At 33.7% G+C, this 18,868-nt stretch overlaps 1 protein-coding gene across 1 annotated transcript in view; it reads left to right on the top strand.

Annotated features, from left to right (window-relative positions):
• The window catches only part of LOC121428749, an 80,690-nt gene that overhangs the window by 41,641 nt on the left and 20,181 nt on the right, over positions 1-18,868 (top strand). The window contains exons 32-49 of the mRNA XM_041625565.1: positions 462-578; positions 1,152-1,421; positions 1,665-1,820; positions 2,293-2,474; positions 3,235-3,421; positions 3,929-4,075; positions 4,776-4,898; positions 5,833-5,955; positions 6,542-6,790; positions 7,479-7,604; positions 8,226-8,348; positions 11,441-11,566; positions 12,240-12,365; positions 13,523-13,657; positions 15,104-15,226; positions 16,173-16,301; positions 16,963-17,088; positions 18,286-18,405. Coding sequence (XP_041481499.1) covers positions 462-578; positions 1,152-1,421; positions 1,665-1,820; positions 2,293-2,474; positions 3,235-3,421; positions 3,929-4,075; positions 4,776-4,898; positions 5,833-5,955; positions 6,542-6,790; positions 7,479-7,604; positions 8,226-8,348; positions 11,441-11,566; positions 12,240-12,365; positions 13,523-13,657; positions 15,104-15,226; positions 16,173-16,301; positions 16,963-17,088; positions 18,286-18,405 — 2,688 coding nt within the window. The remainder of the gene's footprint in view (positions 1-461; positions 579-1,151; positions 1,422-1,664; positions 1,821-2,292; positions 2,475-3,234; positions 3,422-3,928; positions 4,076-4,775; positions 4,899-5,832; positions 5,956-6,541; positions 6,791-7,478; positions 7,605-8,225; positions 8,349-11,440; positions 11,567-12,239; positions 12,366-13,522; positions 13,658-15,103; positions 15,227-16,172; positions 16,302-16,962; positions 17,089-18,285; positions 18,406-18,868) is intronic.

Below are 18,868 nucleotides of genomic sequence, written 5' to 3'. Positions count from 1 at the left end.
TGTAATATTTTAAAATATGAGAGTGAATTTTGGTTTTAATTGCGGGTAATAAGTCACTCAGAAAGCATTATATGAAATAGTTGGAAAAGATTAATTACAGTAAAAAGTCAGAATTTCAGAAGTGAGTATTCAAATATTAAAAGATTTAAAAACTAAAATTTCTGATTTAGAATTAGAAAAACAAAAACTTTACACAGACTGGAAGTGAATTTTCACAATCCTCTCTCTGTTTTGAAGCAATATTGAGGATTTTGATCTCCATATGTAACAGTTGTGATATGAAATACTTTGATTGTGATATGCTTTGATAATGAATTTTATTATGACATTAAAAGATGAATGGGCAAGAGAGTTGCTGCATTTAATTTTTAGACATCCCAACGGTGTTTACAGTGAGTTTCCCTATTTTTCTAATAAAATTTGTTTTTCTATTAAGATTGTTGATATTTGATGTATTTTAGGTGTTTGGGATGGTGATGTAACAAATGATTTCATGAGATCTGACGGGTCCATGCAATCTCCTACGGGATCAGATGGCAACTATACTGACAGTGATTTATTCAGTTTTGGAGAAACTTGTGAGTTTAATCTCTATTTTCTCTTTCTCTTTAGAGATACAAATTTTTTTGCACAATCAATACAATTATGTGAATTACATTATTTATCTCATGAGACTTTCACATACATGTATGTACATTGATGCTGGCTACTTCTAATGACAACTGCTCTGTTCGATTAGAGATGAGATTGGGTCACTCGTACATTAACAGTTATACAAGAACATCATTGTTATTATTATTATTATTAAATCATCATTATTGTCATCATTATCAGCATCAGTATCATCATCACCATCATCATCATCATCATCATTATACTGCCAAGCCTTTTCACATAAAACAATTTTATTTCATTTATGTTCTTTTGTAAGTACATTGATACTTTGGTCCACAAGCACCAGTTATTGGAAATGACTCGCATGAGTTTTTTGTTTGTTCATTTCATATTTGAAACTGTATATATATGACATAACTTAACCAGAAACCAATTACTTTAGATTGTGATTTGTTGAAAAGAAGTTTAAACATGAAATTTTTTTACTACTACATAACCTGTGTTTGTCATCAAAACTTTCTTTATTATTCTCCTAGGGCGCATCTCGGTCAACGAGTCCCTCTTCAACTACACCCGTGGTGGGCAGAGCTGGGTGACCTTCAATGACGTGACCTTCACCCCTGTCTTCCTAGAGGACATGATAAACGCTACCGAGCTGAGTGACCCGGCATTCCTTTCCTCGGCTCAGGATACGTGTGGGAGTAGCAGGGAATGTTTATATGACGCCTTGGCAACCAGGGACAATGACATCGGATTATCAACTAAACAGACAGAAGAGACATTCATTGCCAATAATGATGTACTCTGTAAGTCATTACATTTCACTTCTTTTTATTATGATAAGAGTAATAATATGCAACGCTTATATAGCGCTTCATAATATTACCCTGGCTACCCTTCTTAGAATTTTAAGATGAATATGTCTCGTAAAATCTCTTGCCATATATCACAGCATTAGATAGAATTGCAAACCCGTATTTATATTTTGTATATATATTTATAATGATGTCCAGACTTTTAATATATGTTTTGTTTTTCTCTCGGACCAGTGAACTTTCCACCAAACATTACAGGAGTAATGAATGACCTTCAGGTGGAGGTCGGGAGTCCTGTCAACTTTACTGTCATGGCAACAGACCCTGAAGGTAGTGCTGTGACCTTTGACCTCTTGAATGAAGTACCTGGTGCAGAGATCAACAGCTCAAGTAAGATAAAATCCAATGGCAGAGCTGCCACCAGTTATATTTTTATTTCTTCAAAACTGTTTTCGATAATTGTTCAATTGATATCATGAATCTGATTTGGTCTTATCACTCTTGTTTTACAGTTATTCAATAATGATTATAATTGTCAAATAGAGGTGAAAGTTTGAAGAAACACAAAAGTTATTAAAGAGGGATAGAAGCCAATAATAGGCAATGAAATGTAACAATAGTAAATGAACCTATATGAATTGCATGATAAATATGCAAAGATATACAGTACTTGGATGTGCAAGGTAGTTGGACAATTCCATACTTCCTCACGACTGCATTCATGACTTGAATTTGGTTCAAGTTTACTGTACATTTTATATAGACCTTAGCTATAGTTTGTAGTCTGTCAAGACAATAGTTGCTGACTTAAATTGTGAGAGGGAATTCATATCACTTCTTGATATGCAATTCTCTTACTTAGGTGGTGTATTTATGTGGACACCACAGTCCACCGAACCCGTCAGTCTGGTCATCCGTGCTTCTGATGGTCAGATATACAGCCCTGTTGAACCAGTGGTCAAGGTTTGTGACTGCCAGAATAACGGAACCTGTGTGTATGATCAGTATACAGATGACTCCAATATCATCAATGATCGATTTGCGGTGAGTCATTTGAGTTAGCGATGATTTTGTATAACGACTCCCCTGATCTCTAAAGTATGCCTTTTTCTAATCTAAGGAACTTTCTACAAAGATTTTCATAGCACAACCGAGAATATATCTTATTAAAATCTGTTAATTCTCCAAGATTATTTATTGCATACATGTTTATACAAATTTGATCTTCATAATGGTTGTCTCCTTATCAAAATTTTGGGATTTTTTTAAAGTAGTCTTCTACTAATAAATGTCCTTTGAGGGGAAGAACTATAAATTCATGTAATTAAGTGAAAAAATGTAGAATGTGAAAGGCTCTTAAAGGCGGTGGGGCTAAGGCTAGGGTTATGATATCGAAGTCTTTTTGAAGCACATACATGTACATGTAGACAACTTATATCCTAATGTGATAAGTGCTATACAAGAACTGCAATATTAGTATTATTATTATTATTTTTTCTATTATTATTATGATGATGACTATTATTATGATTATCATTATTGTTATTATTATTGTTATTATTATTGTTGTTGTTGTTATTATTGTTATTGTTATTTTTATTTTATTATCATTATTATTATTATTATTATTGTTATTATTATTATGTATGCAGGCTCAGTCTCCAACAGATTAATTCTCTCTTCAGAGGGATTTTCAAAGTCTCTTTTATTCCCCTTTACGCTTAATTGTTATTTGTAAAATGCTCACAATCACTCTTTCTTTAGGTTCACTCTGATCTACCCCATGTTATTTGTGTTTATTTAGGTTGTTGTCTGTGAGTGCAGTGCTGGTTGGGCCGGTGATTTCTGCGAGCTTGACTACGATGCTTGCATTGATAGTCCTTGCTTTCCTGGGGTGACATGTATCGATCGGGTAGCACCTAATACAGGCAACCTATGTGGGTCAGGCACATGCCCCAGTGGGCTAGTAGGGGATGGATTCAAATGTGCAGGTATGTTCATCAATGATAATGAAAATAATGATAATAATGATGAGAGTAATAATAGTTATACTAATACTAATAATAATGATAATAATAGGTTTAATAATAAAAACAATACTTCTATTAATAATGATAATGATGATAAACTTATTCTATAAATATTTCTCACATTGAAAGGAAGTGCATTCTATACGATGGATTATGAAATCTACACTAATGAGCGTTGCAAGAAACTTGCAATCAATTGCAAGTCTATTTTTGTTTCTGAAATCAAGCACATGCCATGCAATTAATTGTAAATTTGTGATTGATTGCTAATCTGCTCCATGAACCAAGGAGTGTAATCTGATTTGCTGTAGTTAAAAGTAATCAATCAATTGTAAAATTTCAATAGAATATTTGCGATTGATTGCACATATTTTCTTGCAACACCCCCTAAGAGTTCTTGCACGTTAATTTCAATGAATTCTGGGAGAAGCTGGGTGCGAAACCTGACATTTGATTGGTTCTTTTCAGATTTTGATGAATGTGTGGAGTGGTCTAACAGATCAGTATCTGATGGAGGACCAGCTTGTGAACAGATCTGTACCAATGTTCTAGGATCCTATTACTGTAGCTGTGATCCAGGTTATGAACTACATCCTGATCTTACATCATGCATTGGTGAGTGCATCACATATCTATTTTCTACAATTGTGAAAGTGGGGATAAAATGAAATGTGTTGCCAATTTGAGGAGTGTAAGGAGATTAAACCATTACCAACTGGAACCAGTTGGTCCATGTACCAAGGCTGTGGGAATAGGAAGTATTTAGTCGTCAGCATGTTAAATAGGAAACTTGTTTACTGTTCAGGTCAAAACGGAACAATTGTGTTTGTCTTCATTTGTTTTCAATTTCAGGTTATTTCTAGATTATTATTTACTGTGGATATGTATTAATTAAGTATCATATGTTATCATTTCATACTTTCCCAACTAATGCACAAGTTCAGACTTTATCTTATTTTAAGTCCAAAGAAAACTCCCTTTTTTTTAAATACACAAAGTGGCTGATTATAGTCAATTTTTTGGCTATTACATGTATATGAACTCTAACTGGTATCCCTGCATTATATGATAGCAAAATGAATTTAATCCAGTTTATAATGATCTTTGCCTTTTGGAATAAAATATTATTTGATATAAATACTGTAGAAATAGACATTAAAAGATAGAGAAGTAATTTTTATGAATTTCAATCACTGACCCATGAACACATTGAACATGTCCATGTATGTATGGACTCATTTAGACTTGAGGATTTAGTTTGTTTCACTCATGTTCATGCTGTACATTTTGTATTGTACTAATATTGCCATTTCAGATATTGATGAGTGTGAACAGGGAACGGATGACTGTAGTGTTAATGCTGTGTGTGCTAATACAGTAGGATCGTTCACCTGTTCATGTATAGATGGATACAGGGGAGATGGAATCAGCTGTACAGGTGAGGCTAAGATGGAATAGCTTTAAAGGCCACCGCACACCCTTCGATTGTTCGCGATCTGATTTCGGAACAAATTGCATTTTGCTGATTTTCTGAAAACGTGAATGGAACATATCATTCAATTTGAGGTTAAAATCAATTGAAAGAATACTAATATAACCATTTTGAAAGATTGCAAGCTTTAATCCATGTCTCAATATTAGCATGAAATTCTACTTCTACATTTTATTCTGAAATCGGGGCGCAGACCAATCATAAGGTGTGCGGTCACCTTAAGTTGATGCATTTTCTTGAAATATGCAAACAATACTAAGTGGAAAATTATATACATATTTCCAAATTTAAGAACATGAACTATAATCAAGTGAATTTCACAGTCACCATGGTGATTAAGCTTTGTGAACACTTTTCGCATGAAAAGGTAAATTTTGGCAGGTTTCAAAATGATACCTTATCTTTTGTTTAGTGTAGGAGAGGGCTTGGTGGGAAGAGTAAGATTATAAAATAATGATGAATGTGATGATGGTGGTGGTGGTGATGGTGATGATAATGATCACTTTCATGATAATGAGGATGAATCATGAAGATGATGATGATGATTATTATGATGATAAATAATGATTATGATGATAATGATGATGATGAGAATAATGATAATTATACTAATGATGATAATAATAATTCTATGTTGATAAAGATACATTTTGACATTAAGAATGATGACAATGATTGTGATAATAATGGAGTTAAGAAAATAATTCTCATAATAAAGAGCTTAGTTATTGTGGCAGCAGTAATAATAACTTTGTAGAGTTTTAAATATATATATATTCATTATCATTAGAGAAATCTGTGTTTAAAAAACTGAAGTCAGAAATATCTCTAGTCTAAATCCATGCGTATGAAACATGCGTAATTATATTCCTTCTTCCAGATATTAATGAATGTCTAGAGAATACCCAAATATGTGATCCGAATGCAGATTGCACAAACATTCCTGGCTCCTACGTCTGTGAGTGCGTCCCAGGATTCGAGGGAAGTGGAATCTTATGCTCAGGTAAATGTCTCAACCTTACATATCATGTGCATCCATGAAGAATGATAAAGAAAAAGTGAACTTTTGTAATAAGCTGATAAGGCGCTTATAGGAATGCTAGGTTGTCTTCATGTTTCAGATAGTGATTTTAACTGACTTATTTGTTTAGAACCATTCAGATGCAAGGATTTCAGTAGCTTATAACAATTCTCAGTGATAATCACTGATTATTTGTTTCATGAAATGCTCCACTGTTTTTATAATTTGTTTTGTTTAACGCCCCGTAATTTCAAATCCCAATATTGTATTACTACACATATTTGTCAATTTCTTTCTTTTCTGTCATTTCTGTGTTTGTGTCTACCTAAAACAAGATTGTAGAGCTCAAACGTATCTGAAACAATGCAGACAGTTAGTATTCTTTTGAGACAGCTCTTAGTGTACATATAATTGTAGCAGTGAATGTATTTGGCAAACAAGCAATATTTTTGCAAAAATAAGTAAACTTTTAGAATAAATGAAAAAATACAGATTTTTTTTTAATGGTTCTTATTTTTTTCCTCAATTTAAAAATGCAAACCTACTTTGATTATTCTTATTCACACAGATATTGATGAGTGCAGTCGTAACCTTGACAACTGCAATGTGAACGCAGTGTGCACCAATACAGAAGGGTCTTACGGCTGTACGTGTGCTACTGGCTGGGAAGGGGATGGTATCTTATCTTGTACAAACATCAATGAGTGTCTTCTGGCTTCCAGGGAATGCCATCCCAGAGCCTCGTGTGAAGACACACAGGGTAGCTACATCTGTACCTGTCCCGCAGGGCTGGTAGGAGATGGCATCACTTGTGTTGGTAGGTACTGACCTTTGAGATGCAGAGGTGAGGAGGAGAGGGAGAGGGAGGAGGAGTTGAGAAGGGGAGGAGGAAAAGGGTAATGATATTGGTGGTGATAATGGGGATTATGAAGATGATGGTGATGTTGATGATGATGATGATGATGATGATAACGATGATGATGATGGTGATGATGATGATGATGATGATGATGAAGATAATGATGATGGTGATTATAATGACGATGATGATGATGATAATGATGATGATAATTGTGTTGATGATGATGATGATAATGATATTGATGATGATAATGATGATGATAATTATAATGATCATGATCATGATGATCATCATGATGATGATGATTAATGATTATAATGAGCAGGAGAAGGATAATGGTAATGATGATGGTAACGGTGATGATGGTGAAGATGGTGTTGATGATGATGATGTTAATGATGATGGTGATAACGATAATGTTGATTACAATGAAGATATTGATCATGACAATGATTATTATGATGGTGATAATGAGAATAATGAAAATGATTATGTTTACTGCTTTCATTCATGATGTTGTTTATATTCATAATAGTGATTATGATGATAATGATAACTCCATGTATAAATGGATGGATAATGACTGGACTAAACAAGTAGATATCCTAACATTAAAGTAACTTGACATTTTGTTATTCTACAGATATTGATGAGTGTACCACGGGATTAGATGAGTGTGCTGAGGGTTCAAGCCTCTGTTTGAACACTCAGGGATCATATGACTGCCGCTGCAACTCGGGTTACCTAGGAAACGGATTTACATGCGAGGGTATGTACTGTACAGTGAACTAACATGCAGCACTTATGGTAGTACCTCGTTCTCAATGCTGTGCGATCAATTACAAATGCCACGATTGGCCTTTTGGAGCTGCATCACAAGAACAAATGAATTTTTCAAAATATTTCTACAATGAATATGATTACCAAGACTGAATTAATACAATCTGATATAGGTATCCCAGAAAGTTCTTTGCCTTGTGTAAGATTTAATATTTTACCAAGTTCACTCATCTTTGTATCATTTTCCTTGTGAGATGATACTTTAACCAACAATGCAACAAAAAATAGATATCTTGAAAGCAAAGTACTTTAAAATCCTTTATAGGTTTCTTTTATTTTTTGAGACACCCTGTATATTCATCTGTGCTGATTTGAATGTGGCATCTGTCCACAAACTATGCACAAACATCTTTATAATAATTGATGCAATAGTGTGTCTGACAACTATGATGATGATGGTGATTATTATTATCATTATCATTATTAAGTGTACATCCTCTTTGTTATCTACACTTAATGTTATCATATTAATGATCCTATTTTTCATGGTGATTTTTCTTGTATCTAGATCATATGACTAACTGTACGCGTATCTTCTATTCATGAACAGATATTAATGAATGCCGATCAAATGTCTCTGTGTGTTCAATTAATGCTCTATGTGATAACACCATCGGATCTTTCAGTTGTCAGTGTAAGTCTGGATTTGCAGGTGACGGCGTAACGTGTGTTGGTAAGTCAATGTTGATTATGTATCATATTCTAACCTCGCATTTGAAATAAAACCCTTGTCTAAAATTGTAGTTTCAACTATGGATTTGGAAATTGTACATCATTACAGGTCCTATTCATCAGCTCAATTGACATTCAAGAAAGCTTTTATGTTTCTACGAATTTTCTTTTTTATTTATTTCTTTATTTATTCTTTTTATTTATTTTTCTCTTTTTCCACCCTTTTCTTGTTCCACCAAAATCATCAGAACTATTCAATCAATTTTCATCAAATTATCATCAGATATGGGGACTTATCATGTCATGTGAACGAAACAAGTTCAAGGTCAAAAGGTCATCATGACGTCATCTAGACGCCATTTTGTAAAATCACATTATCAATTGTATCTTCATTATCAATCATCAAAAATTAACAATATTAACATCAAATTAACTTCAGATCAAGGGTCAACTGTCCATGTCATCAAAGGTCATGTACAGGTCATGACGCGCATGTACTCACGCGTCAAAATTTTTAAATGCTCAAAATCACTTTTTGATCAAAGTAGAGTACGTTTTAGGTCATTCTAAGCATTTCAGGAATTTGCGCGCTCACAGGTTTTCGCGCGCGTTTACGCGCGTAACGTCCTTACGCAACGTACAACTGCACTTTATTTTACATCAATGCATTCTTTATGAAATTCCCAATAATTTGATACCTTAACCAATCTTCTACGACCAGTAATAAAGGAATGCGCCTCCGTCAAAGTTTGAATTACGCGCGCAAGCGCGCGTTCACAATAGGCCAAAAATTTGCAAAAAACATGCTTTTACAAAATTCTATATAACTCTTCAGATAGTCTGTTGACCCCCAAATTTTCTTTTATATTCGGATAGAGTACGACTTGTAGATGTGATTTCATGTCACATTTGACAATAAATTTTATCATAACGTCATCAAATTGGCGTCAAAACTAAAATTTTCAATTTTTGTTTTATGACGTTTCAAATTTTGCAAATATGACTATAACTCCGTAATCATTGGTCGTTTTTCGCCTGGTTTTTGACATATTGTAGTTGGTTATATATTCTTCCAAATGATGTTACATTTTTATCATTTTGAGCAGGAGATCATCATAAATATTAGCAATGTATAGAAGTATATTATTATGATAAAACTTTCACTTGAAAAATTCAATTTGAGGTTATATTTTATCGTTGCCTTGCAAGTGTATGGCAGTTACTATGGTCTGATGGTTAGTGCATCTGCCTTGTAATGCGAGGTCCCTGGATCGAAACCCATCAGCATCTATTTTTTTTATTTATTAAATTTTGTCTCATTTTGCATGTAACCCCTGTAAGCTGGTTTGGGGTTCCATTCTGCGCATGATAAGAAGTTCATTCGTATAATTCAGTGACATGATTGTTTTATATTTAATGAGATATTAGCAACAACCTTGATGTCTTGGTTATTCTTTTGAATTGTATGTTTCATTACATCCATAAAAACAACAACGCGTGCACTAGCAACTGGTATTTCAAACTTGGCTAGGTATTGTTATTAGAACACGCTAACGCATTCCAAGAAGAAATGCAACAAATGCCTCCGTCAGTGTTCATTGCTTTGCTATTCTATTCACCAGGTCTGAGCAATTTCTTCATCTTGCTATGCAAGACATGCTTGCATAATATCTCGCAATGAAATCTACATATCGTCATGTAAGAAATTAAATGTTATTTGGTCATAACTGCTCATGAGGTAACAAAATACTGGTCTATGCATACTGATTTAAATTTTTCAAAACTGGATTTTAGATTCTTGCTTTCGTCAACACTATGCTCACTATTTCGTGTTATCGCTTACTAAATTGGAATTGACAATCTTTACAAAAACAAGATCTTTTCATACCACCTTTTATTTCAATGTCTTTGAAAAGTATTCAGCATGTCCTTTCATTAATAAAACTGGGCTTATTCTCATGAAGCTTATATTGATCTGCATTAACATGGTGATCATGAGAAAAGAAAATAGATCGTGATCGTGATCATGAGATTCACAGACAGATCACCTAATTCGTCCTCAAGACGAATTAAAATTCTAGTTTTAATTGAATTCAGTAAGAAATTGTTTTAATGTAACCATATTTTCAAAACAATTGATGTTTTCAACTGGTAACATATTGGATATACAAACAGAGAACTCTGTTAAGTTGGATTTGAAGAGCTCACTTGCAAAGGGGTTAGATCAATTATTCATCAAATTTGATTTTTATGTCTTAATGTATAGATTTTTAGTAGCTCTATAAGATGATACCAAAGAAAAGTTGAAATTCCTATCAAAAATTGAACTAAAATGGCAAAGTTTAGTTGCAAAAGGGGTTAGGTTCACACAAAATATTTTGGGGAAAAGAATATAAAAAATATGAAGACAGGTAGATTTTAATTATACCCAATTTTATGTTATCATGGTAGGATATCATGAAAATTTAGTTTCGCCTAAGAATATTGCAATATGGGAGAATAAAAAAGAATGATTTTCTTGGAGTAGACCTAACCCCTTTTGCAAACAGATTATTCTGAAGAGCTCATTTTTCAAAAGGGGTTAGGTCCATTGTTCATAAATTTTATTGTTTTCTGTCTCAAAACCTCTAAATTTTTAGTTGTTCTGATGAAAACAAATAAAATTTGAAGTTTACATGAAAACATGTATAACAGTGGCAAAGAAAAATCACTTTTTTTAATCAAAATAGATTGGACTCATTTCAGTTTAGTTGCAAAAATTGTTAGGTCCACAAAGATGATTTTTAAAAGAATATATAGAAAAATATTGAAGGCATGTATATTTCTTTTATACCCAATTTTATGTTCACATGTTAGGGTAGTACATCATGACAATTTAGTTTCTCATAAGAATATTGCAGTAAGTGAGAATAAAAAACATGGTTTTTCTCGGAATGGTCCAAAGTGGACCTAACTCTTTTGCAACTAAACTCTTCATTTCTTAGTGGGGGAATTCTTTCTTATTTATAATGTTTACCAAAGATATAATTATGGGTGGTGTTCTATTCTACTTTTTTTCTGATTTTATTCATCATTATCTTTCTTTATCATCAGACATCAATGAGTGTGCTGTTGGTAGTGATGACTGTAATTCAACGTTGGGTATCTGTACAAACTCTGTGGGTTCCTATTCATGCTCCTGTGTGTCAGGATATACAGGGGATGGACGAACTTGCAATGGTAAGATAGGTTCCATCCAGCTCCATTTTACAAATTCATCTTTGATATACTGTATGTAGGATAAGAAATCTATCACAATATTAAGGTAACAAGTTGATGATTGAGCAGGGAGAAAGAAAATTTATTTTTTCAATTTAATTTGGTTTATTAAAACATTGTTAAACAGTCCAGAGACTCACACATATGAAGTTTACACAATATCAAGGATACACAAAATATATAAGTACTTGCTAATTAACAAAATACATGTTTATAACAACTGTCACAGATATTCAAAGAGAAACCCAAGTCGTAAAATGATTTTTTAAATATGTACCGTGAGATGTAAGTTTGCTATGAAAGATGTTTGTCATACTGTTAAGGCTTAAGTATACATGTATTTCCCTCAAATCATGTTCGAGGGAAATAGGTGTTATTATAGGATAGGCTTAGTCTTCTCAAAATAAATTATGTGTGAATCAATCCATCAAAAGGAATATCAGAGAACATTGGAACAATAATTCCATCTTCATGAAAAATATCATTCTGATGCACAAATGTAACAAGCTCGTTCACTCCGCTCCCCTGCTTTCAAGTTTTTTTAAATATTTTTTATGTGTACTGCCCCCCAGCAAAATTTTTTTTGCGTACGGCTATGATAATTTTATTTCGCATCAAACCATTTTCCATGTAGACATTGACGAGTGTTTGACCCAGGCTGATGACTGCGAGCAGGAATGCATGAATACCATAGGGAGCTTTGAGTGTTCTTGTATGCCTGGATACAGAATTGATTCTGCTCTACCAAACATGTGTCTTGGTAAGTAGATTCTCTCAATCAATTCCAATAATTGTGGTAGTAGCGTTTGTGATGATCACGATGATGATGACATTGATGACGATGATGGTGGTGGTGATGATAATGATGATGATGATGGTGATGGAGATGGTGATGAAGATGACGACGATGACAATGATGATGATGATGAAAATGATGTTGATGAGGGTGATGATGATGACGATAGATGATATTGATGATAATGAAGATGATGGTGATGGTGGTGATTGTGGTGATTGTGATGATAATGGTGAAGATTGATGATTATGAAGATGATGATGATGTTGATGATGATAATCAATTAATCATGATGATATTGATGATGATGATGAGGATGATGATATTTATGATATGGCTGATGACGATGCGATGAAGATACACTTCTTTGTGATGTTGTTAATGATGCACTCTGTTAAATTTGTTATATATTTTACAATATTGTGTCACAATGTCATGGTGTGTGATAATTAGTTAACATCTACTGAAGATAAAGATGTACATTTATGTTTGTGCATATCCCTTCAATTAAAGATTAGATGCTGATTCAATTTTGAAAACAAATTCTGACTAGACTGTTAACTTTAGATGGTCTAATCTTTTACTGGTGTGATGTTTTATATTTTTTGTTTATCAAATTAAGTGACAATCAGTTTACATCTTCATAAGATAAGCTGACATTGTATTTGTGACATTGTTATTGGTATAGTATATGCTACATCTTGTTTCTTGATCAAATGGGTATGCCTTTTGCATCAAGTCTTGACTTTTAGTTGTGTAAATCACAAATTTAAAAAGAATCGTTGACATTCTAGGTACAAATAATTGAAACATTTACCAATATTTACCAATAGTAACTAAAGAAAATTATTTCCAAAATTCATGCCTAATATATATTCATATTTGTAGGACCATATCACTTTACTATAGGGCACATTCCAATATTGTAACACAAACTGAGAAAGGGCACCAAAAATATCCATGGCTAATGAAACGGATATCAAGGTCAATCAATAGGCCATCCTGATCCATGGTTTTGGTGGCCCTTGGATTAAATTTAGCCCTGAAAATTAAAACTTTAGATCTTGGCAGTACAATGATAACTTTGAAGACATACCTTATCTCATGATTCTGGTTGATAGATGAGGACGAGTGTGCTTTGGGCATCAGCGGATGTCCTCAGGGATGTAACAATACCACCCCTGCTCAGAACCCAAATGGTTTCAACTGCTACTGCTATGAAGGTTTCTACTCTGACCCACAAGGCAACTGTCTCCGTAAGTACCCATCAGTCTCATAAGCTTTTGAACTTGCTGTTTTTATGAAAAATCATTTTAGCTATGCAATTATGATTTCTTTCATAGACTGCTGAGCCCTGTTACCATGGCCATTGCCACAATGACAAGGATACCATAAACATCTGTTCTTGTGAAACAAGACCACAGTTATCAGGGAAGCATTTCAGGAAATTGGTTTTCAGTGATATTTTACTGACAACAGTTACGAGCTTCTGAAATTCTTGAATATGATTGGCTTGAAACAATCTTGTAAGGGGGGAAAGTCTTTGACTTTGTGAGATACTCCCCTAGTGCTTCCAGAATTATATTGCAGTGAATATACATGTATCCCTGGTTTATGTGACAATCACAAACGTTGATGATATAATAAAGACAATACTATGTTACTTTGTTCATATGTAGTGTTAAATTCTCACAAATGTTGCACTTGATAATTTCCACAATTATTACCCTGGCTTTAGCATGATTCTGTAATGGTGTGCTCCAATTTGAAAAAATTCCTTCTGGTAAATCTATCCCCCACCCGTGTGGAGGGTGGCAAATGTATATCACTGTCTTGTCAAAAGAAATGATAGCTGTGGTGAGCCACACACTTATGATTAAACTCCAGAAACATCCATACATGTGCCTTTACAATAATGCCAATAACTAAATATAAGTTCTCAAAAACTTATGCTATTGTCGCAAATACCTTTATGAACACTGTACAAATGATTTTCATACATGGCAATAAATGGTATAAAATCATTTGTATGGTGTTCGTGAAGGTATTTAGATCGTTAGAGCATTAGATCGTAACATGAACGTCTGTTACGGTCTTAAACTGTAAACTCTTGCTATACATGTAGTGTAACTCGCTCCCTAGCTTATTGAAAATGTGTCTAGTGTGTGCGCGCACTGCCTCTGTGTTGTTTGGTACCATTTGTTTGTACACCAACGCACTGGATGCTCGCGTAGGATCCACTGCATGCACACGTACACGATCGCCTATGATTTGCTCTAAATTAAAAATATGCTGCAGTTTTTTACCAGGTTATTACACGTCTTAAATCTCTTTTATTTTGTGATGAGAAAGATGTGTTTTTTCCAGAACGGACTACAACTCCCCACCCCAAAAGAAAAACGTAAGTAGTTGGAAAAAAGAAACATACGGAGTGTTTGTGCGTGAATATTTTATTGAAGCGATATTCTCGCATAAACTCCCCATTCACTGTGCGCTCGTACATTATATTTGCAATAGAACACTTTTACGCGAACTTACCCGGTGAGTTACACTATAAGCACGATTCGCTTATAAGATCGTAATAAACGTCTAATGAAGGATGTTAAGTTTTCACTGGTACTTCTTGTAAGGATTTTGGATAGTTTTAGGCTCATTCAATTGATTATTAGGTGGTACTAATACTGGTTACCTTTCCTTCTCAGCTGTAACAAATTGTACAAGTACAGTGTGTAGTAATGCAGACTGTGTTGTTCTAAACGGCATGGAGACGTGTATCTGCTACAATGGCTACAAATTCAACGACTCAGACACCACATCTTGTATTGGTAAGAAACGAATCTATTATTACCAAACCCTTAGATCTTTCTTCCAGTTATATCTCACTGTAACCTGCCAGGTGGGTGTTTCATAAAGCTGTTTGTAGGATAAGAGCAACCTTACAAACTACTTGTGATCCTGTCTTGTGGTAAATGATACAGTGTATATATACCCCATATTTTTGTTACTGTTGATTTGTGCCTAAGAAAGGATCACGAGTTGTTGAAAACTTGTGTGTAACTTACGAACAGCTTTATGAAACACCAAACTGGTGTCCTCATTTACTTTTGGCTTGAAAATTAGCCGTCACAGTGGTGTGAGCAAAATGAAATACAGTTTTCATTTAAAGCATAAGCTACAAGCCTTTCTCAGTTCTCTGTCAGAGTCAAACAGCCCTTATGTAGCCCTTTTATGATAAGGTAGGAAGAAGAATGTAGAAAATTATTTGTGTTTTTCTTATGAAAATATAGGAACTTTTGCTTTGTCAAAGTATTTATTTGGTATCAACTTATTTTTCAGAATTTTTTGTAATCTTCTGGTGTTTTTTGTTTCAGACTGTAGTTCTGAAGATTGACCAAGCCTGGGCTTTGGTCCATATGACCCTGGTCTGAAAAACCACAAGCAAATACATGTTTAATGCATATTACTACAAGAAACTACTGTACGTGTATCTTCAAGCAATTAACTCTGTTGGATTGTGTGTAGTTGTGGGAAAAGCAATTGCTTGTGTTTTTGCTTAAAGCTACATGTAATGTGTGCGAGCAATATCATTTTTATGCATTCGGCTTAATGACTAAATATTGGACTGATATACATGTAGGTGGAATATACAGATCATCAAGAGAACATCTGTTGGCCATAAAAGTTTATTTGATATACTTGTGTGAAAATCCTAATGATACATCAAATTACACATGAAAACTGATGTTTAAGAAACTTTATTATCTCGTATAGATATTGATGAGTGCACTGAAATAGAGTACAGTAACATGTGCAATCAGAACTGCACCAATACGATTGGAGGTTACAACTGCTCCTGTTTCGAGGGCTACTCCCTTGAGAGCGATGGCCGGACTTGTAATGGTAAGAATAATTTTGCCACACCATCATTCAGTCAGCATGTAAATGAACGCCTCATGAGGTGTTACAACAAACTTGCAATCACAAGTAAATTTTGGATCCCAAAATTAATTATAAGTCTCACAATTCATTGCAGGTCTGCTTTCATTTCTGATCTGCTTCTTAAAACAAGAAGTTCAAACCGATTTGCTGTCATTAATCAAAGGAGGGAGACAAAACAGCACATGATTGAAATAAATGAAAAAAAAAATAGACCAAAAACAGACATATATTTTTTTCAAATATTCTATTTGCATAGTGTAGGTTACTTGTTTTAATTAATGAAGCAATCAACATTGCAGAGCACATTTGTGTTGATTTATTATAATTGAATGATAATTGAACTATGTACCACATACATATACTGTAAGGTCACAAACGTATTTGGGAGGGGGGGGGGATTGACAGCGTGCAGACATCTTACAAAAATGTTTTAATTGAGGGGATATTAAATTTATGCATAAAGTTATGGAAGTTATTTCATTTCTAAATGTTGAGTTATTTATTATGATGCATTTAAGTGTGTGTATCTGAAAGCCCTTGGAAGATAATTTTTTTATATTCCTGCATTCATGGACCAAAATTAATCTTGAATCTTCACTGATTTGTTTTTTTTTTATTCCAGATATTGATGAATGCCGAGCTGGAACTCATACATGTGATTTAGTATCTCAGATCTGTATCAATACGGTGGGATATTTCATGTGTCAATGCAAAGCTGGATTCTTCCAAAATGGTTCAGTTTGTCAAGGTAACATACATTCAATTTGGTGGATGCCATTTTGTCAGTTTTTTTTATTATCATGACTTCATTATCACTATAAGAGCATTTATCATTGCTCACATTTATGGGATTTATCTAGTACCATTTCCTTCTCTCTATCTCTTTCACCTTTTTCCCCTTTCTTTCAATTTACGATAAATCTAATTTTCTCTCCTTCTTGACATTAAATAAACTTATTCCTTTTTGAAAATTATGTTTGTTTTACATATCATTCTTGGGCAATACAATTTTTCCTTGTTAGCTATATTTATATAATATTGACTAGCCTTGAGGGGAACATCAAATATATTGCCAGCAAATGAATCATATTGGCCCGAGTCTTTAGACGAGGGCAATATGGGTCATTTAAGGGCAATATATTTGATGTTCCCCGAAAGAAGAGCTAGTCAATATTTTTATTATCATCCAAATCAGATATCTAGAGCAAAAATCATGATAATGGGATATTTCTTTTAAAAATAGAGTTCTACTGTGTCATGTTAATATCTGTCTAGGCTCAGCACTTTACCATTATGACGTAATTGCAAGCGCTCGGATCGAGCGTTGTCTTTATTATGACGTATATTGTTGGTGCGCGGATCCTTATGAAGCGTATCTCTTTATACGCATCCTAAAATGCCCGGATGTGAGACCAGGGAAAATACAAAGGTATATTTTGCGTCGTCTCTGCATATGCAAAGTAAATACGCGCACTGAGACCGAGGAAAATACAAACAATATTCCTACCCTTCCCGATAATTCAGAAAATGTAGGGCAATACGGTTTTGTAAATGACCAGCTCAGATGTCTGATACGGGTGATAATATATATTGGATTTTATTGCAATAAAAACTATCAAAATACAATCACAAGCAGTCAAAGACTGAAATAAGTGAATGTTTACATACAAATAGAATCATAACAAAATATAAAGTAAACATTATAAATAAATATCAAATACAAATTCATACGGATAAAAAAATGTATCATAAATAAATACATAAGGCCATAAGTACTAAAAAGTGTCACCAAAGAGTAGATACATCCCACATATCGGAGCAACAAGGGTAATACTTTAATTATTAATTAAGATACATGTAAGATGAATGTCTTCTTTTTTAATATCTGGTGTTATTGAATTACACTGCATGTGATTGAATGTTGTTAAATTTCATATTTTTTCAGATGTCAATGAATGTGCTGATACTAGTATATGTGGAACCAATGCGATGTGTATCAATTCTCTGGGTAGCTATATGTGTAGCTGTCTGGATGGTTATGATGGAGATGGTATCACCTGTCTTGGTGAGTTTCATGTACAGAGTGTCTCAAAATAAGCGTGATCCAAATTTAGAGGTCTAATATTCAAAGATCATCGGATTTTACAAATTTGAATTTTCCAGAATGTGAGAGAACATCTATTGAATCTCATTTGTCCAAATGATACCACATTGAGTAAACAACTATGGAGGTCAACATGTACAGATTCCATTTTTTCGAAGTTTTGGTGAAATCTGTGTGAAGTGATTTGAAACTGATCTGTTAGTCATAAAAAAAGAGAGTCATGAAAAAAAGAGATATCTTGTAAGAAGAACAAGGAGAAGAAGAGCAAGTAGAGGAAGATAAGAAGAAGTAACCTTCAAGACACAAAATAGATCTCACTTCTAACTTTACTTTTAATATGATAGAATTATGTTATTCCCCAAATCATATTAATTGACAATTCATTTGATTTCTGATTTCTTGTGCAATGCTTGGAATTTATTGT

Source organism: Lytechinus variegatus, chromosome 15 (genome assembly GCF_018143015.1).
Source record: "Lytechinus variegatus isolate NC3 chromosome 15, Lvar_3.0, whole genome shotgun sequence".
NCBI classification, from domain to species: domain Eukaryota; kingdom Metazoa; phylum Echinodermata; class Echinoidea; order Temnopleuroida; family Toxopneustidae; genus Lytechinus; species Lytechinus variegatus.
This window is presented reverse-complemented; position numbering and strand designations above follow the sequence as displayed.